This window comes from Balaenoptera physalus (genome assembly GCF_965194825.1).
Source record: "Balaenoptera physalus genome assembly, chromosome: 13".
NCBI classification, from domain to species: Eukaryota; Metazoa; Chordata; class Mammalia; order Artiodactyla; family Balaenopteridae; genus Balaenoptera; species Balaenoptera physalus.
This window is the reverse complement of record NC_138892.1, coordinates 41,214,591-41,236,922: the sequence shown is the minus strand read 5'-3', so window position 1 is coordinate 41,236,922 and position 22,332 is coordinate 41,214,591. Positions and strand designations below refer to the sequence as shown.

Here is a 22,332-nt window from a genome sequence, read left to right as displayed (position 1 = left end):
AGAAAGTAGTTTGCACTAATGTTAAAAACTCAAAGCAGATTGCAGAATATGCCATTCTGGAAAATGTGTGTAAGCCCTTACTATTTTGTCTGACAGGAGGCTTCTTTCAGGAATAATAGCTGGCTTTGAGATTATAAAAGTGAAAGGGGATACATTTTTGTGAGTAAATTTCTCATGTGCATTTTTCTGCTAACTTTTATTTGTTCCTAAATGTTTAATGGTATTTGCGCTTTTACATTTGGCTTTTTCACAGTTGTGATTCCCTCCCTGCCCCCATTTCTCTAGACATCACTTGGATACAAATTTACAGGATATTTCAGGCTTGTGCAATACTTAGGGGGGTTGTAAGTGCATTTAACTTTATCTTGCCTTTCATGGGTCATTGAGAACATTTGCTGTAAGAAATTTTGATTTGGTTATTATCTTTCCTGACATGAATGAGGCAGCAATTATGTTTTGCTCAGTAAGTGTTGGGAGGAAAAGGTCCATTTGTCTGATTGTCATGAGTGGTGCAGTGTCATGAGTAGATGTCATGAGGACAAAAAGCAATGGAGAGAGAGAGAGGTAATGGTTCTGAAATATGAGGGAAGCTGTATAAACAATGGATTCAACTGGAAGAATCCAAGGATCTAAGATGCCTGTTGGATTGGAAGAAGGAAATTTAAAAGGAGATAAAGAAGGTGTTAAAAAATACTGAGTGAAATGGAATGTCTGAAAATACACTGTTCTTAAAGTTTACGTAAAAAAGATATTGAAAGTAATTCAACTATCAGTGTTACTAATATTATGCAATTGGGAAGTAGTTGAGGTGCAGCTTGATTACAAAGTCAAAGTTCTCCCCAAGGGAAGGGGCTAGGAGATGGGAGATAGGGAACTTGTAATGGTGTATTTTTGACACTTGTGTAAGGGCAATGACTTGCCTTCCTTACTCCCTCCAATAAAAGTCATCTCAGCACTTTCTCCTTTAAGACTTTTCTCTTACCATCACTTAGAATCTTAGGCTTCTCTACTGTGTGAAATCTTAGATAAACTACTGAATATTAGCTTTAATGTGTCTCCAGTTTGGTCTCATCCTTCACTGTTACTTTTGCCCTTTTTAAGTAAAATCTCTTCTTCACCCCTGCCTTTCCTTTGACTGTAATGATATTTTTTTCTGCCCTTCAAGATTTTCCTTACAAAGCCTTCTTTTTCTTTCAGCATACTGCCAGATTGTTTGGAAATAAGAGGTAGACTTCTTTCTAGCCATTTCTCAAATACGCTCTGTTATATTTATGAGGAGAAGGATGGGAAGAATTTCCAGAGAAAATATAATTAGAGTCTTAAGGGTTATTAACAGTTCTGAATTTTAAAATAATGTTAATCTATGAGGTTAGAAATTGTATGACTTGAATTAGGGTTAGAAAAGTTTATGCCATGTGCGTGAGGGTACAACATACTCTTATTTCTTTTTTTTTTATTGAAGTATAGTTGATTTACAATGTTGTGTTAATTTCAGGTGTACAGCAAAGTGATTCAGTTATACACACACACACACACACATATATATTCTTTCCAGATCATTTTCCCATTATAGGTTATTACTAAATATTGAGTATAGTTCCCTGTGCTATACAGTAAGTCCTTGTCGTTTATCTATTTTATATATAGTAACGTGTTTATATTACTCCCTCCTCTGCCACCTTTCCCCTTTGGTGACCATAAGTTTGTTTTCTCTGTCTGTGAGTCTGTTTCTGTTATGTAAATAAGTTCATTTGTATCATTTTTTTAGATTCCACCTATAAGTGATAGCATATGATATTTGTCTTTCTCTGTCTGACCTACTTCACTCAGTCTGATAATCTCTAGGTCCATCCATGTTGCTACAGATGGCATTATTTCATTCTTTTTTATGGCTGAGTAATATTCCGTGTGTGTGTGTGTGTGTGTGTGTGTGTGTGTGTGTGTGTGTGTGTGTGTACACACAGGGAAGTTAAGGAAGTTTTTCAGTACTTTCTAAATCTGAAATAATAATACAGTTATTAAGCATATTTCAATCATTCAAATAATTGGTAAATTAAAAGGAAGAGATTTGCAGACTGGCAGCAGAGTGGTGGTTGTTTTGGCAACCATTCAGGATGAAGGATAATGAACAGTGTAGTAATGTTTGGCTGACGAAGAAATTAGCATTTGTCTTTCTGAGTGGCTGCCATGGTAAAGTGATATAAAATTATTCATTTGGTTTCAGAGCCATTGAGACCCCTGGGTGGAAGTTAAATGGGGGCAAATCATTACTCGTCCTCAGAATTGTTTTTATAATGAGACCTAATTGGCCTAATATTGGAAAGAGTCACCTCTTACTGGAGAGGAGGAAGCCTTTCCGATCTTGGAGGTTTTAGGCAGAGACCCATGGCCACCTCGCTAACGACACAAAGAGTTTTCCCTCATTGGCTGAGAGGTGAGCCAAGACAATCTCTGAAGTCCCCACCAACTCTAAGATTCTATTATAGATGTTAAATGTGTGCATTTGTTGTGTGTGTTTTTTTTAACCTGGCATGAATACTGTGGAAGAAAAATGAACAGGTTGAATATCTACCTGTATTCTTAAAACCGATGGTAGATATGCATCTTGACTTGTCTATGTGACAGTTTTCATACTGGAATTTAATACATGCCATTTTCTACCTTCACTTTTCCTTCTTTTTTTCTTTTCCTTCCATCCCTTCTGCATTCCTTTCCCTTCCCTACCATCCCCTCCTTTGCCATCCTCTTCCTTTCTTTCTTTCCTATGCCTTCTCGCCCCTTAATCCATTCATTCCCCTTCCTTCCTTCCCTTGTTTTATTCCTTCTTTCTTTTTTTTTTTTTTTAATTTTTTTTTTTTTTTAATTAATTAATTTATTTTATGGTTGTGTTGGGTCTTTCGTTTCTGTGTGAGGGCTTTCTCTAGTTGTGGCAAATGGGGGCCTCTCTTCATCGCGGTGCGCGGGCCTCTCATTATCGCGGCCTCTCTTGTTGTGGAGCACAGTCTCCAGACGCGCAGGCTCAGTAATTGTGGCTCACGGGCCCAGTTACTCCGTGGCATGTGGGATCTTCCCAGACCAGGGCTCGAACCCGTGTCCCCTGCATTGGCAGGCAGATTCTCAACCACTGCGCCACCAGGGAAGCCCTCCTTCTTTCTTTTTATTTAAAATTCCTCATCATTGGACATCCTCCTGAGTCCAAATTGAACAGAATTAAGACTATATTTCCTCTCCTTCCTTTCCATATTGTCCTTATTATCCAGATTCACCAATTTCAATGGCCACTGGCCTGGGAATTATTACATGGCCATAAACAAAATGGTTTAATGGCACCTCTGCCCCCAAATGACAGATAGAGGTTGAACAAGGCCAACAGTTGTCACCCTGGCAGAGCTGTTTATTTTATGTGTAGACTTATTACTGGATTAGATGCCTAAGACTTTACCGGCACTCTGGTGTCACATGTGGACATTTTGGTTCCCTGTAGAAAGTGGAGAAATAATTAAAAATAAAGCTATCCAATTCTTGGGTCTTGGTTCTTGAGTCTAATAAAATAAAAGACTTAAAAAGATATTGCTTCTATGAGAAAAGGCCTCTGCCTGATTCCCCAGAGTATAAATGTATACTTGCTACATAAGTCAAGTTTATCTCAGCTATTCTGAGCACACTTTGAAATAGGTGATTATGAAAGTAATTAGGATCCAAATAGTTTCAGATTTTTAAATTAAGCTTAGAAACGTGGAGCACTGTACAGTATATTTCCAAATGACTCTCTCATTTTGCAATGATTAAGTTCATAGACCTACGGAATACTATTGTATTATCGCCACTTCAAATTATTACTTGTAACATTACATTTGTTTCTATTCACATTTTATTTGTAGAAAAAAAATTATAATTTCAGATAATAATAGTCATTTGGAATTTTCTACCTATTATTTTACCTTTGTGAAAAGGAACTCATATCTATATCTATATCTATAAATAATTATTCAAATTATTCACAGGACAGTAAATGGCATGAATAACAAATTTATTATTATGTTACTTTTCTAGGTGAAGACCCTGAAACAAGAAGAATGAGAACAGTTAAAAACATAGCAGATTTGAGGCAGAATTTAGAAGAGACTATGTCCAGTCTTCGTGGGACCCAGATAAGTCACAGGTCTTCTTCAATTCTGCCTATTTTGGGGCCAATAAAGAAAAAATTACAATTAAGCATTTAACTTCTTGTAATGACAAAGAAGGAATTTTAGTTTTCCTTTACTATTTTCTCACTTAAATTTTTTTTTTAAATTTTTATTTATTTATTTATTTATGGCTGTGTTGGGTCTTCATTTCTGTGTGAGGGCTTTCTCTAGTTGCGGCAAGTGGGGGCCACTCTTCATCGCGGTGCGCGGGCCTCTCATTATCGCGGCCTCTCTTGTTGCGGAGGACAGGCTCCAGATGAGCAGGCTCAGTAGTTGTGGCTCACGGGCCTAGTTGCTCCGCGGCATGTGGGATCTTCCCAGACCAGGGCTCGAACCCGTGTGCCCTGCATTGGCAGGCAGATTCTCAACCACTGCACCACCAGGGAAGCCCCACTTAAATTTTATATGACAGTCAACTGGTGACTTCTCAGCCCTACCCAGTGATGTTTTTCTCCTATCCATCTCTTCTTCAATATAATTTCCCATTTAAACTGAATTAGCTACTGAAACTACCACCATCACTGCTAAATGGATTTTCACGCCTGCCTCAAATAACAATGGTGGAAGTTGTAATTAAAATGCATCTGAGGAGAGGTGGTAGAGAGTCTTTCAAACATAATTGTAGTTAACTTCCAGAAAAGTTCTGGGAAGGCTACAATGGGTTAAATTAAGGGTTGGTTGAGAATGTGAAACAATATTTTGTTTTATCTAAAATGTAATGATGGCGTTTCCTTTGAAAGCAAACAATCTGTGATGAATGCCCCTTCCTACATTTTGATACCTGCAGAGGTGTTTAGAATCTCAAAATGAATGTATAATTTGACTTTCATGAAAATGGACATACTTCTAAGAAATGACTCTCAACTGTAGGCGTTCCTGTCTTCATGCATTCTGGGTCCATGGCCCCAGGTGAACCAGAATATAGTGATTTCTCTATTTTATTTGACAGCACCCTGGAGACAACATTTGACAGCACTGTGACGACGGAAGTGAATGGCAGGACCATACCCAACTTGACAGGTCGACCCACTCCCATGACCTGGAGGTTGGGCCAGGCATGTCCTAGACTTCAGGCTGGAGATGCTCCCTCCCTGGGTGCTGGCTACCCTCGCAGCAGTACCAGTCGTTTCATCCACACAGACCCCTCAAGGTTCATGTACACTACGCCTCTCCGTCGAGCTGCTGTCTCTCGGCTGGGAAACATGTCACAGATTGACATGAGTGAGAAAGCAAGCAGTGACCTGGACATGTCTTCTGAAGTCGATGTTGGTGGATATATGAGTGATGGTGATATCCTTGGGAAAAGTCTCAGGGCCGATGACATCAACAGTGGGTAAGTGGCCCTGGGCCCCGGTCTCTAACAGAATTGTGTAAAGAGAGGTGGTCTACTACAATGCAGTAGCTGTAGGAAGGGGGTATAGGTTAGTCAATAAAGTCATTAGAAAATGTGAGAAATCTAAGGTTATTTGGGGGTATTTCAGCCTTCTCTTCTAATTATTCATGAACAGTAAAATGTCCAAAATTTCTATAAAGTCTTTTCATTATAACCCATTAACTTTTTCTATGGTTAGTTCAGAGAAACACATGTGCCCTGTGTTTTTCAGAGTGATTTTCACATGCTTCTTAAATAACAGATTTTGTAGTGAAGGACGTGGGAAGGAGACAGGAGGAGTTTTGCTGAGCTGCTTGATTTTTTTTTTTGGCTTGTCAAAGCTGCCTGTAACTGCTTTGAGGAACACAGATTTTCTAGCATTCTTCAATTATACACCTCCGATCTAACTTGAGAGAAAATCATTTTAGATTTGAAAATTTCAATCTATTTATTCTCTTTTGATGGCATCAGATTCTTTTATGTTAACCCCTGTTTTCCTTCTGTTTTCTATTACATTCCAAAAAAGAGTTGTGATTATAAAACTCTCAAAAGCATTTTGGCAATTTGGAATATTTAGTTCAATCTGAGGATGAGCCCCAGTGGAGGAGATAGGATATTCTATTAAAACTACTTCTATTAATAACTGTAGTTGACACTTCGAAAATTTATTACCTACTTCACTCTTTTTTAAGTGCTTTAAGGACATTAATTCATTTAACCCCCTCCCCACCACCAACCCTTATGAGGTAAGTATTTTTATACCTGTTTTACAGATAAGGAAACTGATCCCACTTGGCCCCAACTGTATTAAAGCTAAGCAAAGACTAGACTTGCATTAGGACTCAGATACATCTGACTTCAAAACCTAGGCTCTATAATAAAAGGAAAAGCTTCCCAATTAACTTTATCTATATTTTCCATGTGAGTCCAGGTTTTTACCTCTTCTTTGTCCTTATGCATCTGAGAGGACTGGTCTCAGAAATCGTTCTTCTGTACAAGTAACCTTTCCTAACTTCAGTCATGAAAAGCTTGTTTGAATGGGAACAAGACCTTAAAAAGTACAAAAGAGCTTTTGATCAGACTTAACAGCTCTGCTTTGATATCCTGATACCCACCAGTTCATTCCTGGTGGCCACCTTCTCTGAATTTCTAAAGGTCTAGAACTAGGGAGACAGGTTATTGTTAATTAGGGTAGGAAGCAGTTGAGTTGCCACTGGAGTTGGAGTGTCTAAATTAAGTCTCTTTCTACCATTTGCTATCTGCCAACTCCTTGGGAGCTTAATGTATCCAAATTCCTTTCTGTAATAAGGATAAAATTGCAAAATCTTCATGAAATTGTTAGGAATGAAGAAAATAACCCACAAAATTGTACTTAGCACAAAGCCTGTCACAATATGTGTTCAGTAAATTATCATCATCATCACAATTACATTTTTTATCAGTAATAATTATTAATCTAATGATTAACAACCTAATAATCATAGGATATGATCTTATATAGGAGATAGTAGAAATTGTGAGAGGTGTGAAGAATCCTGGGAAAAGAATAGAGAAGAGAGATCGTGAGCTGAATTATGTATGTATGTGTTCAAAAATATTTGTTGCATTCTTCCTATGTGCCAAGCAACATTCTAGGCACTGTGTGTTCAGTGGTGAACAATATAGACACAGTACCGGCCCACGTATACTCACACGTTAGTGTTTTTATATTTTTATAGTTGCTCATTTATTCAATAAATGAATAGTAACATGTGTACATATGTATGTACGTGTGTATGTATATACATTCTTAGATAAGGGGTTTTTGAAAGTCATTTTTTAAAAAACTGAGTTCTGCTTATAGTAGTGTATTTTACCAGTATACCTGTAGTCAGGAGCATTTTGTATTTTCCAGGACTCTAGCGATATTAGGCAACTAACTTCTGTAACAGAGAAATCTCAAAATCTCAGTAACTTAACATGAAGAAGTTAATTCCTCCTTCGCATAAAACCCCTCCTGGTGTTTCTGATCATCAGCTGGGGACTAAGATGGATGGTAGGTAACTCTGCTATTGTCCAACCAGACTGCCGACGTCACCCTGGGTGTTGATTTCAACAGACAGATGACAAAAGAGAGGAAGAACGATGGTGTAAGAATAGTTCATATGTACCAGGTCTGGAAGTGGGGGTTATGACTTCTACCCACATTTCCTTATCCAGAACTGCTGCAGCCCCATCTCACTGACAGCAAGGCCAGGAACCAACGTTCATCTTTGTGCCCAGGAGGAAGAGGAAATTGGTTTGATGAGAGCTGGCTAGTCTCTGCAGAACTAATGAGAAATTTTTAAGATACTGTTATATTCTTTGTCCTTCCTACTTGTTTCCTGCCTCACTGGAAACCTGATTCTCACGTCTGTTCTCCAGTTTTGTTCCCTGTTGGCCTTTCAGAGGAGGTCTTGAATAGTCCCACAAATGAGTCCACGTAAGAACGCATTAGTGGTCTGCACGCTTTGTGTTGAGTCATTCATACTCAGTGTCTAAAGTAGAAGAAGAAGAAGAAAAAAAAACTAAGTAAAAATAACACAAATCCTATTTGAAAACTTCCTCTGATGATGTTTACCTGCTTGGCCTTATACATGTTCTCTTTCCCATGGTAGAGTACAGGACACTGAAATTTAAAGAATGACTCAGAGTTCTGTCCCCTGGATGGAGCGTGACTAGACGTGGTCAGCAGGCAGTGTCACTGGTCTCAGCTCAAGGGTGACTGGGGGGTTATGGGGAGGACACCCAGGATGTGCTGTACTTCCTCATTGCTCACCAGCCTGTGTAGTGTACCATTGTCAACATCAGTAGGATGCAGCCCGATTTGTCAGCCTAAAGTTAAAAGATAGGAAGATATCCCAGGGGAACTTTAATTTGATGTTTTCTTTAAGAAAAAAGGGCATAGAAAAGTCTGTGCTACAATTCATGAAAAAAATTGAATCACAAAGTTAACTGTCTGTTCCCAATTTTTTAAAGTATGTTTTAGTGACTAAAGGGACAAAAAAGGCTCAAAAGACAAAGCAGTGACTGAAGATGTTTAATCTTGGATTTTTTTCTCATTCAAGAAGGAATGTCATGAAGTAAATGGGAAAGGAGTTTCATTTTTTTCATGTACTTCAGGTAGAACTCAGAAAATTAGTTAATCGGCATTCTGAGAATTCGAGATTTCTTGAAGCATGGAAAGGCTTATCTCTTTCTTCTCTTCTAAAAATTACTTTAAACACTCGGGGATGTGAATCTGCCAGTAATTAGGAATTAGTCAGAGGAAGGCCTCTTACTTATAATGAATCTCTTTGAAAAATTCTCCATGTGTAAAGCAAAAAACGGAACACCCTGGAAAACTGGGGGAAAAGTTACATATTTTAATTGGGTGGAAATTGAAGTTATCTGCAGGTGTCACAGTGATAAATAGTTGGGCCAAGAATATAACCTAAAATCCTGCTTTAAATGGCCCAAATGCAAAGTAATTTAATTCTGGAGAATGACATTTTTTAAAAGGGAGGTGGATACTTTAATGCTGCTTTAATCCCCTGATCCTCCCACAATTCTCCTTTAGGAAACTTTGTGATGACTGAAGCATGCAAGACATTGGGAAGGGCAGGGTTACTTGAGTTGGGTTAAAAGGATGTACGTGGGAAACCACATATTCCTAATCACAATGCTTCTATTCATTTCATATTCAAGATATGAGAGTTATTTTTAGTGAATGTAGAAAGTCTAATGGAAAAAATAGCCAGTAACGTTAGTCAATGCTTATATAGCACTTATTATGTGCTAGGTAATGCTCTATGCATTTTACATATACTAACTCATTTATATCTCACCATAACTGTAAGAGATAAGCATATCGTTACTATGTCCATTTTACAGATGAAACAACTGAGGCATAGATAGGTTAAGTAACTTTAGGTAGAACTCAGAAAGTTAGTTCATTGGTATTCTGAGAATTCAAACTTTCTTGATGCATGCAGTGCTGGACTTGAACTTAAAAGCAGTCTGGCTCCTGTCTCCACTCTTAACCATCTTGACATACTGACCCTGTGAAGTTGTCTACATGTCTACTTGTCCACATTTCTCTCCTAGGAGTTGATTTTTTCCAAACAAACATAAGAGAGCTTCACAGCAATCATTCATTATTAGTATAGTTTTCTTAGCTGGCACCTTTGATCAAGGGGACAATCCTTAATATTATCTGTGTTCATGATCTGTGTTCTAGATGCTGAACTAGAGTTCCTTGGAGGTTAAAAACACACACACACATTTTAGATGCCCTGTGTTTTCATGTCATAACAAATAGCTAATTGTTATATACAGTTTCTGATATAAGATATTGAATGTAAAAACGGAATTCTAGGAAGATATGGTAGGGGCATAGGTGAATCTTTCCAAATACCCACAAAAATAGACAAAGCAACTAGATCGCAAAACCATGGGAAAAAACCATGATCGTTGTTGAAAAAAGAAGATGACAAGGTATCACCTCAAACCCCAAGTATAAGCAATGAAGGACAAACAGTCAGGACCCAAAGGAGCAGAATGATATCAGCATCTATGTACGAAGAAACAGAAGGTAATAGTGGGGCGTCTGATAACACTGAGAACAGAAGAACCACAAAATAGCCAAGAGAAACTGACTGGAAAACACACAGGGCCTATCTGAAGATAGCAACTGAAGCTGGGAAGGTTTTGACCACTTGACCAGTCAGGGACAGTAAGGGCTGAAGGTCATATCTGAAGGGAATGGAGCAATCTTGTTGAAGATTGAATTCATTAAACTCTCCACCCACAGCTCCCTTCCAGGACAGGACCCCACACTGAGGGAAAACTTCCGGGAGTAGAAGCAAATTGAACAGGATGTAGCAATAGAAGTGAAGATAGAGAAGGTCCAGATAAAAGTGGGAGATGGGAACAGAGTCCAAAAATCTCAAAAAAGCTAATTATCACATTCTAAAACACTACACAAAAATAACAGAAGCATTTACTGTGAGAAGTTAGAAAGGTATCTAGATCAAGTTTCTTCTTATTCTGAAGAATTAATTTCACATAAAAATAAGTAAGAGAAAAATGTCAGGATAAAACCCCACATAAGCCACAAATATATACAAGACATACAACTAATAAAGGGTTACTATAAATGGGGAAAGAAAAAAACAAAACCAAACATAGAATCCAATAGAAAAATGAGCAAAAGTCATAAACAGACATTTCACAGACAAAACATAAATGGCCTATAACAAAGTAAAAATATGATCAACCTGCTTGGTAATCTGGAACTTGTGAATTAAAGCCAACATGAGAATTCTTATTCATAGACAAGTAGGAGTTTATTCTGAAAATATTTTGAAAACTCTTTGGCATTGACTAGTAGGGTTTGAATATGTGTGTGTATCCCTTTTGACCCAATGATTCCTTTCCTAGATATAGACCTTTGACAAGCTCTTGCCTGTGAGCGTAAAGAAATGTGCATATACAGTTGTTCACAGCAGAGTTGTTTGTAACAGCAAAAAATCTAAAAATAGCTCAAATGTCTGTAATAGTCAAACGGATAAATAAACTAGTGTGCTTGTAAAACAAAGCTGTATAACACTAACATTAAAAATACAGTAATACACATCAAGATAGATGATTTGCAAAAATATAATTTTGAGTGAAGGAAATAAGTCACAAAAGAATATATACAATGTGATTCAATTTATATGAAGTTCACATGCATGAGATGCTAAACAGTGTATTTTTAGGAATATATGCCCATGTGGTTAAACCATAAAGAAAAGTAAAGGAATGCTTAACACAAAATCTAGGGCAATAGATATCTCTAGAAAGGAGGTTTAGAAATGTAGGACTGGAAAAAGCCTATACGGTCACTGAAGAAACTGGAAATGTTCTGTTTCTGAAGCCAGGTTATGGGTACATGAAAACTGATATTATTTTTTAATTATTATTTAATGTGTACTGTTACATTTTATACTGTTGCAAAAATATGATGTATTTAAATATGAAGCTTTTTTTTTAAAAAAGCATGGAGTTGCTGTGGAGGTAGAGTTGTATGTATTTATGTTGATTGAGAAAATGGGATTGAATAGCATACAGAAAGAAGATTTTTATAGTTTCTTCCTGTTTCAGTGAATTCCAGACATAATTAGAACCTAGTGATGTTGATTCACAGGTCTGAACAGACTGCATCCTGTAGTAGTTGAGGGTGGTGAGTGACAAGAAGAAAGTCATTTATCTAGATTGTTAACTAGGTGGATGGCATGTTTCCCTATGACTATATTAGCATATACAAAAGGAGCGTGAGCTTTAGTGGTAAAGGCAATATATGGTCTGTTTATGCTATATTTGAGGTGGTTATGGGAAATCCATGTATCTGTGTACAGGAAGCAGTTTAATATCTCATTCTAGTGCAGGGTGGAACATTATGGCCTGGAAATATTAATATGGAAAACACACACCTAAAGAAAATGTGCCAAAGTATGCAAAGTTTTTGTACAACAGAAGGAAGACGAGAGATGGCAGTGGAAGGGAGGAAGAGTTAGAAATGCTTTGGGAGACTATTGCATTTTTTATGGGAATCATCTTATAGCATATAGAATTTGAACATGGCTAAAATTATCCTAAGACTTTCATAGTTTGAGAGATTTTACTTTCTGTCAGTAACCTTCACAAATTTCCTTTGCAACTTTTTGTTTGTACCAATCATCCTGTGACTGTTACCTCTTAAACTCATCTTAGCTTATGGTTTAGAAGTTTAGATATAACATTATTAGGAAATCTTTTTTTAAAATTTTACATTATTCTTTCAAACTGATCCCTAACATTTATATTTCCTGGATTGTAGCAAATTTTTCTAGAGGAACTATGAAACGCACATTCTTTTAGATTTTTAAATCCTTCAGAAAAACTGAAAAGAAGGAAGAATGTTCAAGAAAAAAATTTAAGTGAGAAATTTGCTTTACTCGTGTGATGCCCATATATAATTTTTCAAATAACAAACTCACGGTTCTGTTATGAGAATGCCCTACCAACATTCCAATGCGACAGTGTCTGTAAACAGAGGAAATATGACTATTTTTGGTTCAATTAATACCTGTTGTAAACCTATTTGATATTACCTGGAAAATCCCAGGGTCAAAGGAAAATGAGTATCCTTTGAAACGCTTCCTGAAAAAAGTTGATTTTTTTTCTTAATTCATTGAAATTTTAAAGTTTTTTTTTCTTTGGAAAATTAGTTTTCAAAGCATTTAAACTTTGTCTATAGAACTTACCCTTCTGTAAGCATTGAATAATTGAAAGGTTATGTTTCTAATAGAAGTCATCTTCCATCTTATTTCTTGTTTACATGCATCGCCATTATGGATAAAGTGCTGCGATCTGCTGTCATGGTTTCTTCCTGCAGTACGGAGGCCTTTTAAATTCAGCTGAACAAATGTTTAATATATTTGTTGATACCAAACTATATACAAAACACTTTACTAAACACTTTTAGAGATACACCAATGAATAAGACAGACCAATCAGATGTAAAACTTTACATGTATACATTGTTTTAACTTCCTCCTGAGGTTAAGTTTAGGATTAAGCATGTTGATAGTTTTTTAAAAAAGGAGTATCTCACTTATCTGGAGAGAAAATTTCTATCATCCCCAAACTTTTAAAACACAGCTTCAGGGCTTCCCTAGTGGCACAGTGGTTAAGAATCCGCCTGCCAATGCAGGGGACACGGGTTCGAGCCCTGGTCCAGAAAGATCCCACATGCCGCGGAGCAACTAAGCCCGTGCGCCACAACTACTGAGCCTGCGCTCTAGAGCCCACGAACCACAACTACTGAAGCCCGCGTGCCTAGAGCCCATGCTCCGCAACAGGAGAAGCCACCGCAATGAGAAGCCTGCACACCGCAACAAATAGCAGCCCCCGCTCACAGCAACTAGAGAAAGCCCGTGCACAACAATGAAGACCCAACACAGCCAAAAATAAAATAAATAAAATAGAAAAATTAAAAAAAAGAGATTTCAAAATGAGAGTGTATGAGAAAAATATTTTTCACTAAACACTTTTACTTTATCAGGAATTTCATATACTCCACCTTAAGAAAAGAAGCAATAAAACTATTTAGAATTGGTTGAGAACTATGTGGAAAATATCAATAAGATAAGAAATTGGAAGTAAGAGTAAACAATAAAACTCTGACAGCATCAATATGGCAGCTGACAAATTAAAAAGTACGAAGGACAAATATCCTTTAATCTTTGTCTCATTTAGTATCACTGTATGTCATACAGGAAATTGATGCTCATAATTATGAATTAGTTATCAAGAAAAGTTGTCATATCTAGTATTCCCTGTTTAAAAGAGTATGTCAGTCTTCAGCACATTTTGGAACCAAAGTACTCTTTTTATTGTTTTAATTTTGGTGGGATTAAATTCTTTGGTTTTCAGGAAAATTAACCACGTAGAGTACCTTACGAGGATAATACAGCATAACTTTTTGTTTTGTGTATAAAATTCATATATTTCCTTTTAAACATATGTTGGGAGAGACTTTGTGAATAACAAGTCGCTATTATTTATAGGGTTCTCATATTAAAAGCTTTATGTATTTCTCCTTTAATCACCATAATATCTATCTTCAGTAAATTTTATTCTTCCCATTTTGAGGCAGAAATTGAGGCACAGTTTAAGAAATTTGTTTAAGGTCCTTCAACTAATAAGGACAGAATTTACTAATCATGTAAGCAATTAGCCAACTTCATAATCGTAGTTTTAACTATTTGGTCGATCTTTAATATGGTCATGATTAAATTTTTTGTTCCAAATAGTGAAATCAACTCGAATTTGTTTAAGCAAATTGGGGATCTTATTATAAGGAAGCAAGGATATCTCCTAGAACCCCAGGAGAAGTTGTGAAGCTGAAACCACATGGCCAAGTGTGCTTTTTGTGCACCTGTGTCATTCTTTCTACTTTGCTGATCAGCTTTCTCTGTGCCTCTTTGCATCTGGTGAAGATAAATACCCAAAGCTCCTGCGTTTTCATTATTATAAACTCTTTCCACATAGAAAGACTGATGAGCTATCTGTTAATCCCATTTCTCAAGAAAGAAACATTTGATTATCCCCACATGGGGTAGGAGATTAACACCTGTTCTAATCCCCCATTGCCAAGGAAGGATTATCTAATAGTAACATGACTATGGGAGTTTCCCAGCCCTGTGTGAAGATGGTGGTCCTGTGATAGCAAGGAAGTAGTTCTCAGAGACAGGAAACAGGCAGGCAGTGTGGTCCTTCAGTTCAGACAGCAGTCCATGGTGGTTAAGATCATGGTTTCTGAAGCTGACTTTCTAGATTTATTCTCAATTCTGCTGGGACTGGTTGAGTGACCTTGTGTAAGTCCTTAACCATTTCGTGCTTACTTATTTTCTTTATCACTAATTTGGGGATAATAATGTTATTACATGTAAACTATATAGAATGGTTCCTGACAACATCTTAAACATTTAATACATCTTAGTAATTATTTTATGATAGTGGTCAATTGCTGTATATATTTTATTTATCAAATAAATTAATCTAATTTTAAGATTACTCCTGTGACCTTCAATGCTTCAAAGATAGTGTTTACAAAATGAAATAATCATGCTCTTATTTTGCTAAGAGTTACATTATCTCTAAGTCTGTTCAAAATATTGATAACAAAGGGGAGAAAAAGGAAGGTCTTATAATAGGCTAGTTACTTGTTGCAGTAAGGAAGATTAATTTCCTAATAAACTTGAAAAGATTTTCTAATACTTCCTGGTGAGTAGACTATTCATATAGAAAAAACTATAATAGAGCATATTTGCATAATTATTAAAAATTTTGCACACCATTTGTTTATTAAGTTAAATTATACAGCTGAGGTCAATTAATTTTCTGTTGATTAATTAGGCATTTATTTTCAGGTACATGACAGATGGAGGGCTCAACCTGTATACTAGGAGTTTGAACCGAATACCAGACACAGCGACTTCCAGGGATGTCATCCAGAGGGGGGTTCATGATGTGACAGTGGATGCAGACAGGTAATGTCATCGGCATATTTGATGGTGAGGAATGCATAAAGCAATTCTATAAATGAGATCCTAGGAGTTTTACAGGATTAAACCAAAGGACTTTTTATTTTGATATAATAATTATTTTGGAACATTTTGAAAACTAAGGTGCTTTTTAGCTCTGTACACTAAAAGAAATTGCATTGCTGCTGAGAACATTTAACAAATTTCAGGTTACATGGTGGCAAATTTTAATATCTGCAAAAGCAAAATTATAAACATAGGCTTCTGTTCCTTACTTGAAAAGAACCCTGGCTGATAAATTCCTTTCAATTCAGATGCTCTCAGATCTACCTGGGGGCTAATGACATAAAGATTAAAACATAATTCTAATTATCAGGTAAAATAAGCTTGATGCTTTTCTTGAGGGGTTTCTTGAAAGCATACAACTCTTGCTTTAAGCTAATCTCTTTCATATTTCAAATTGCTTACAGGTTTGTGTGTTTCATATACTTGTTATTATTTTGCTGGGAATTGTTTTGCCAATTTTATCAGAATCACTGCTGTTTGACAATATTGTCTTTGTGAAATAATGCTGTAAGACATATTTCTGACCTGATTTTGCCCCCTCTTCACTCAGAATTTTTAATTTCTTAAGCAGGAAGGGATTGCCTATTTCCAGAGCTACTGTATATCAATACCTAGAGTAGTTCTTTAATTCAGCATTTATGAAGGGGACAAAAGGGCAAGACCTAATGTATCCACATTCTGAAATAAGAACTGTGTACAATTAATAGTGCATTTTAATATAGCCAACTCCAAAGGCTAGACAGTGAATTCTGATATTCATCATCAATTCCTCCTTACTCAAATGCTGTTGATGTTTTAACTGCTGTTGGCCAGCTCTCATCCTGTATATACGCTAGTCTCCTAGGCTGTACACAAGGTGTCTGTGTGAAGCATGTGGTTACAAAAGGCTTATGAAAAATTTTCCTCACTCCACCCCCCACCTGAACTATTCTTCAACTGTTTTCCCTCACTGACTCTCACTAACTTCAAACACGATGGACTTCTGCTTTCACATTGATGCTTCCTCTGCCTAGAATGCCCTTTTCTACATTCCTTACGTTATTGCCTCCATCATATTTCTGTTTCAGCTTAATGTTACCTTCTTAGCGAAGTGTTTCCAGAGTAGCTAAGGTACATTTCATTTCCCGTCACTTTCTTTCCCATTATCTTATATTGTTTTCTTCAATGTACACATCACTCCTAATTATTTGTTTACATGTTTATTTTGTATCACCCCCATTACAGTGTAAGCTCAGGAATGCAAAATTTTCATCATATTTACGATACACTGAGCTTTTAACAAATGCTTGTGGAGTGAATGAACAAAGGAATGAATATAGGCTATATATTCATATAGGCTAGCGATAGCGTCCAGTTGGCTAAAGAGACAAATAAGACTGGGAAAAGAGACAAGATACTGCAAGGATATTATGTAAGAGAGGGAATGAGTTATGTGGGAAAATAGGAAGGAGTGATTAGAGGGAAAGAAATCCAAAGTGTGGGCCACATTTTGAAACTAATGACCAACTCATTGTTAGCTGACAGTGGAAAACATTAAAGGAGAGGAAAAAATCTGTTGGTCTTTGGGAAATGAGATTTATGATAGCAAAAGCTAGGAATCAATACAAAGGTGACTTATTTTGTAGGCTTTGGGATAACCAGCTCTCCAGCCTCCAGACTGGAGCCTGGCTGAGGAACCTCAGACCAACGGAAAAACCCAGGTATTCAACTAATAAATTGCGACCAGCAAAAGCCACAGTTCTTAAAGTGTGGTGCGTGAATCAGCAGCATCAGCATCACTTGGGAACTTGTTAGAGATGCAAATTATCAGCTCCATCTAAGACTCGCTGAACCTGGGGTCCAGCATTCGGAGCTTTAACCAGGTGATTCACATATACACCAAAACCCATGAAACACTATCTTAAAATGAACAAATAGATGCCAGGCCTATGAAAATGTAAACATTTAACATAAACATGTAAACATAAAAAATAATATTTGGAAATTTTTACTTCATTAGCTGTGCTTCGTCAAGTGAAAGAGACTATCAAAATAACAATGGCATTAATCTTTAAATTAGATCAAATAATGATGTGTTGCACCTGAAATAAATTGTCTCAGATTCAAATTTTGAGAATTATGTAGAAGGTTTTTGAAAGAATTATGTAATTTGAGGAATACAAAAACGCTTTGATCACTTTTATATATTAAACAGCAATAGGGTTATAGTGAAAATCCTACTCTAGGAGTTTTAGGATTTTCTCTTTTATTATAGCTAAATCTCAAGCTCTTTTAAAATTGTATATTCAGAAAGTGATTCAAGATGTTATTGTTTTAAAATGCATAATCTTAGATATTAAAGTTGTGAAAGTCCTGTTAATCTATAAAGGATAACGTTTCATAAAATTTTCTTAATTCTGATATCCATTCCAAATAGGATTGACAAGAATGGCTGAAGGTACTGAGAAGTCCTGCAGTTTAAAATAAAACCTGCTTAACTTTATTTAATTCATTGCTCCTTAAGTTGTTTTCATCGATTCCCCCACCTTTTTCTCTATAATGATAATTTGTTCCTATAATATTTTAAGAAATGCTCATTTAGCCTAATGCTCTCATTTAGTGGATATAAAAGAGTGAGGAATTAGGTCTTTTACTCCTGTACTTCTAGTTTCCCAGCTACCTCAGTCAAGGTTTTTTAAAAAAAAAAATAATAATATAAAACGTATTAGTGATTGGTTCATTTTAGCAAATCGGTAAATAATAGGGCTTACAATAGTTCACTGATAAGAAAGCTTAAATGCAAAAAAAATCAGCAGTGTTTTCATATTTCTTAGATATTCTTTCTAAAAGGTATATCAGGGAAAAATGCACTTATATAATGGCAAAGTACCCAGCTGGCTAGTATGGCAATGGATTTGAATTGTTCGTGTTGCTGTAGTGAAGGTTATATGCTCCCCTTTGATCAACTTCTGGAGAAAATATGATGGGCAATAGAGAATAGCTGAATTCCTCTTCTCAGCAGATTGAAATGGCCCCAAAGAAAAGAGGAGGGCTTCCAGCAGCCAACTGGAATAAATTCATAACAGACAGAATGTGTGGACTTTATCCATTTGGCTCTGGTTATAATCAGGTCAGTCCTAATTCACATACACTTATACAGTTTCGTTGAGCTATTTTTAAAAGGTAATTTTGAGGAGAGGGTAGGAAATGATTGTTGTTTTTACTTTCATTAATTCCTATTACTGTCCTTACACTGGCTTCTGTACTAGCATTAACAATATTTAATTAATAAATACATAATTACTAAGTGCCTGACATCATAATAAGTGATGACATCATAATAAGTGCCTGACATCATAATAGCACGTTGGGTAAAAGTAAAACAAAATAATAAAGGTAAAAGGCCCTGAGTTTAATGGTCAGAGAGAATAATGGAAACAAAAAATAAAGTGATAATAAAATGGACCAAGTCATAATAGATTTGTATACAAAGTGCCTTAGAAGCACCAAAGGAAAATAATTATTTCGACTTGGGAGTATAAGAAAACACTTCCAAAAGCAGTAGGGTTTAAATGGGGCCATAAATAAAGCTTAAGACTTTTTGACATACAGCCTGGGAGGAATCAGAAGGAATAGGGGAGTGAGAACATGGAGGCATAGTAGAGTTTGGTTTAAGGAGTTGTTAAAGAAATCCAGAGGCCGACGGGAGTTAAAGCAGTGAAAAACAGATTTTGTTAGGAACTATTATTGCAGTAGGGGGAAAATGACCTCAGTACAGAGCTGGGCTTGGTTCTGAGTGCAGCAAGAACAAGTGGGGGTTTATAGCCAACAAGCAGAATGAAGGGGGTTAGGGAAGGAAGTTTACTGAAAGGAGATACGAGGGTAGAGGGAGTCTTGCTAAACCCAGTCAGCAGGATTCTTGATAAAGTGTAGGCCAGGCTGATTAGGTACTGAGGGTGGAGGATGAGAAGGTTGACCAGATATCTAAGGTGATCAGTTGTCAAGGGTGGAGAATTCTTTCTGAACGGTCCTAGCAGGATTTGTAATAAAACTGGGCTGTGCAGGTCCAGCAAGGGGCCAAGGTCAAGGCTGAGTTGAGAAGTGACCTCAGAGGACTCTGACTGAAGTTCTGTCAAGGAGAGAGTCTCTGTCAGAGCCATTAGTAATGTGATTTTGCTAGTGTCCTGGGGACGTGGGTAGGAGTGGACAAGAGACAGTGGATCCAGATGGCTGTTCTAGAGTGTTTGGATCTGTAGGTGATAAGAAGCTATTTTACTTATTTTAATTAGTTTTTTTTTTAAAGTGAGAACACGTTATAATCATTATATTTTAAAAAGAACTCTCGCACAGCAAATATTGAAGAGAATGATACAAACCTAGGTAGACTGCTTAGGAAGTGACTGTACAAGTCCAGGAAGGTCAGCACTGAACTGAAGAACAAAAGCGGGGCATCATTTCGAGAGGAACTTGGGTTTGGTCCGTGTGTAGTACCCTGCTCGGACTGCCATAACAAAGTACCACAGACTGGGTGGCTTAAACAACAGACATTTGTATTCTCACAGTTCTGGAGGCTACAAGTCCATGATTACAGTGCCGGAAAATTCATTTTCTTATGAGGACATTTTTCTGGCTTGCAGACCTTCTCACTGTGTCCTCACATGGCCTTTTATCTGTGCTCTCTTGCAGTGAAAGACAGAGATCTTTAGTGCCTGTTTCTCTTCTGATAAAGACCCCGGTTGTATTGGACTAGCCTCCTCCCACCATTATGACCTTATTTAACCTTAATTACCTCCATAAAGGCACAATCTCCAATATAGACACATTGGAGATTAGGACTGCACCATATGAATTTGGTGGTGACGGGGGATGAAGGGACGGGCATAATTCAGTCCATAAAACTGTGTAACTTCCAGGTGGTTTTATCCGTGGAGATATAGGTTCAGTCTCTCTGTAAGTGCTGGATTAAAGTAGTGAATATATGTACTATGCATATCATAAGCCCAAACCCTTCGGGGATCAGGAACGTCACATGAAATGAGTGAAGCAGAAGAGACATGGTAAACGTGACCAGTCCAAGTGGGCATCTACCCTCAACTGTAGAGGTCACTGCCTGTGGAAATGCACAAATGTAGAAAGGAGGGCTGAGGATTGCAAACCATTTGATTTTTTAAATTTAATTTTTATTTTATATTGGGGTATAGTTGATTTACAATGTTTTGTTAGTTTCAGGTGTACAGCTAAGTGATTCAGTTATACATATACCCATTCTTTTTCAGATTCTTTTCCCATATAGATTATTACAGAATATTGAGTAGAGTTCCCTGTGCTATAGAGTAGGTCCTTGTTGTTGACCTATTTTATATATAGTAGTGTGTATATGTTAATCCCAAACTCCAAATTTATCCCCCCACCCCACATTTCCCCTTTGGTCACCATAAAGTGCAGCCAAGAGTCTAGACTTTTTTGAGAACTCTCCCAATTTTTAAGTATTGGTAACTGTCTTAGCACATCTGTGAGATCAGTAGATAGTTAAAGATACACATTTTTTTCAATGTCAGATAATCTAGGAAATCACAGAGAAGCTTATATAAAGCAAGAAACCATGAACGTTCTCACATCTGGTCATGTAAACTTCCTAGGTCCATTAAATTTTCCCAAAGAGATACGCTGGTGGTGATACCTGCTGTACAGAATGAGAATGCTGCCACTCGTGAGAAGCCTGCCCGGCAGGTGCAAGGAATTGTGGCAAAACTATCTGAGCACGTTTCTAAGTTTTTAGTACAAGATAGGACCAAATTAAGGTCTGTATCCCAGCCATAGCATCACTCTGGAGGCTGTGAGGCCTGTTACGGCAGCAACTATAGTTGATTTTCTTTAAAACACTCTGAGGATCAACACTGAGCAGGCTAAAAGCTCATTTGGATCGGTGATGTAAAGAGAGAAAACAAGCCTTGAGAATGAACCCCTGACATTTAAAAAGGGAATAAGGGAAGAGCAGCCATTGACGAAGGCAGAGAAATCAGCTCCAACACAAAGGGGAGGACAAATAGGGTTAACTGGTACTTTTAAAATGGAGAGAAGAGGGAATAGGCACCAATGTCAAATTCCATGGAGAGGTTAAGTTAGGTGAAGAGAGTTTATGCCAAAAAATAAAGTAAAGTAATACGAAGTTTAACATTTGAGAGGTAAAGTTTCCTGGATGATTTAAGCAAGCTGTAAGTCATCGCCTGAGTTACTAGAGTAGAATGGTCATAGAAGTCAAAGTTCGGTTATGCAGATGATTTATCCAGGTGGCCATTAACTCATGATGACAGAATGAGTCTCAAAAGAGAGGAAGACAAAGCTCCAGGTACCAGTCGTTATTGAAAACTGACAAATTCCCCAAATTGTAATAATAGATTTCACCAGGTGTATTCTGGATTCTGTAATAGACATTACATTGTTATCTAAAGTATATTCTTAAATATAGTGATTGCTCATTTCAATTATAAATGAATCAATTTCACTATTCATATTTTTACTGATTTTTTGCATGTTTAGTCATGACTTTTTGAAAATATAAAAGCATAATATATCCTAGAAATTATTTTTGTTTTGTATTAAATGACAAATTGATTTCATTTATGATACTATAATCGAGAAACTAAAATCACAGCTG

General features: G+C 36.8%; 1 protein-coding gene across 10 annotated transcripts in view; it reads left to right on the top strand.

Moving 5' to 3' along the window:
- Positions 1-22,332, top strand: part of NAV3 (neuron navigator 3) — an 867,875-nt gene that overhangs the window by 711,372 nt on the left and 134,171 nt on the right. For all 10 annotated transcript variants that reach the window (XM_082418853.1, XM_082418852.1, XM_082418855.1 and 7 more), the window contains 3 exons: positions 4,054-4,162; positions 5,137-5,520; positions 15,516-15,635. In XM_082418853.1, coding sequence (XP_082274979.1) covers positions 4,054-4,162; positions 5,137-5,520; positions 15,516-15,635 — 613 coding nt within the window. The remainder of the gene's footprint in view (positions 1-4,053; positions 4,163-5,136; positions 5,521-15,515; positions 15,636-22,332) is intronic.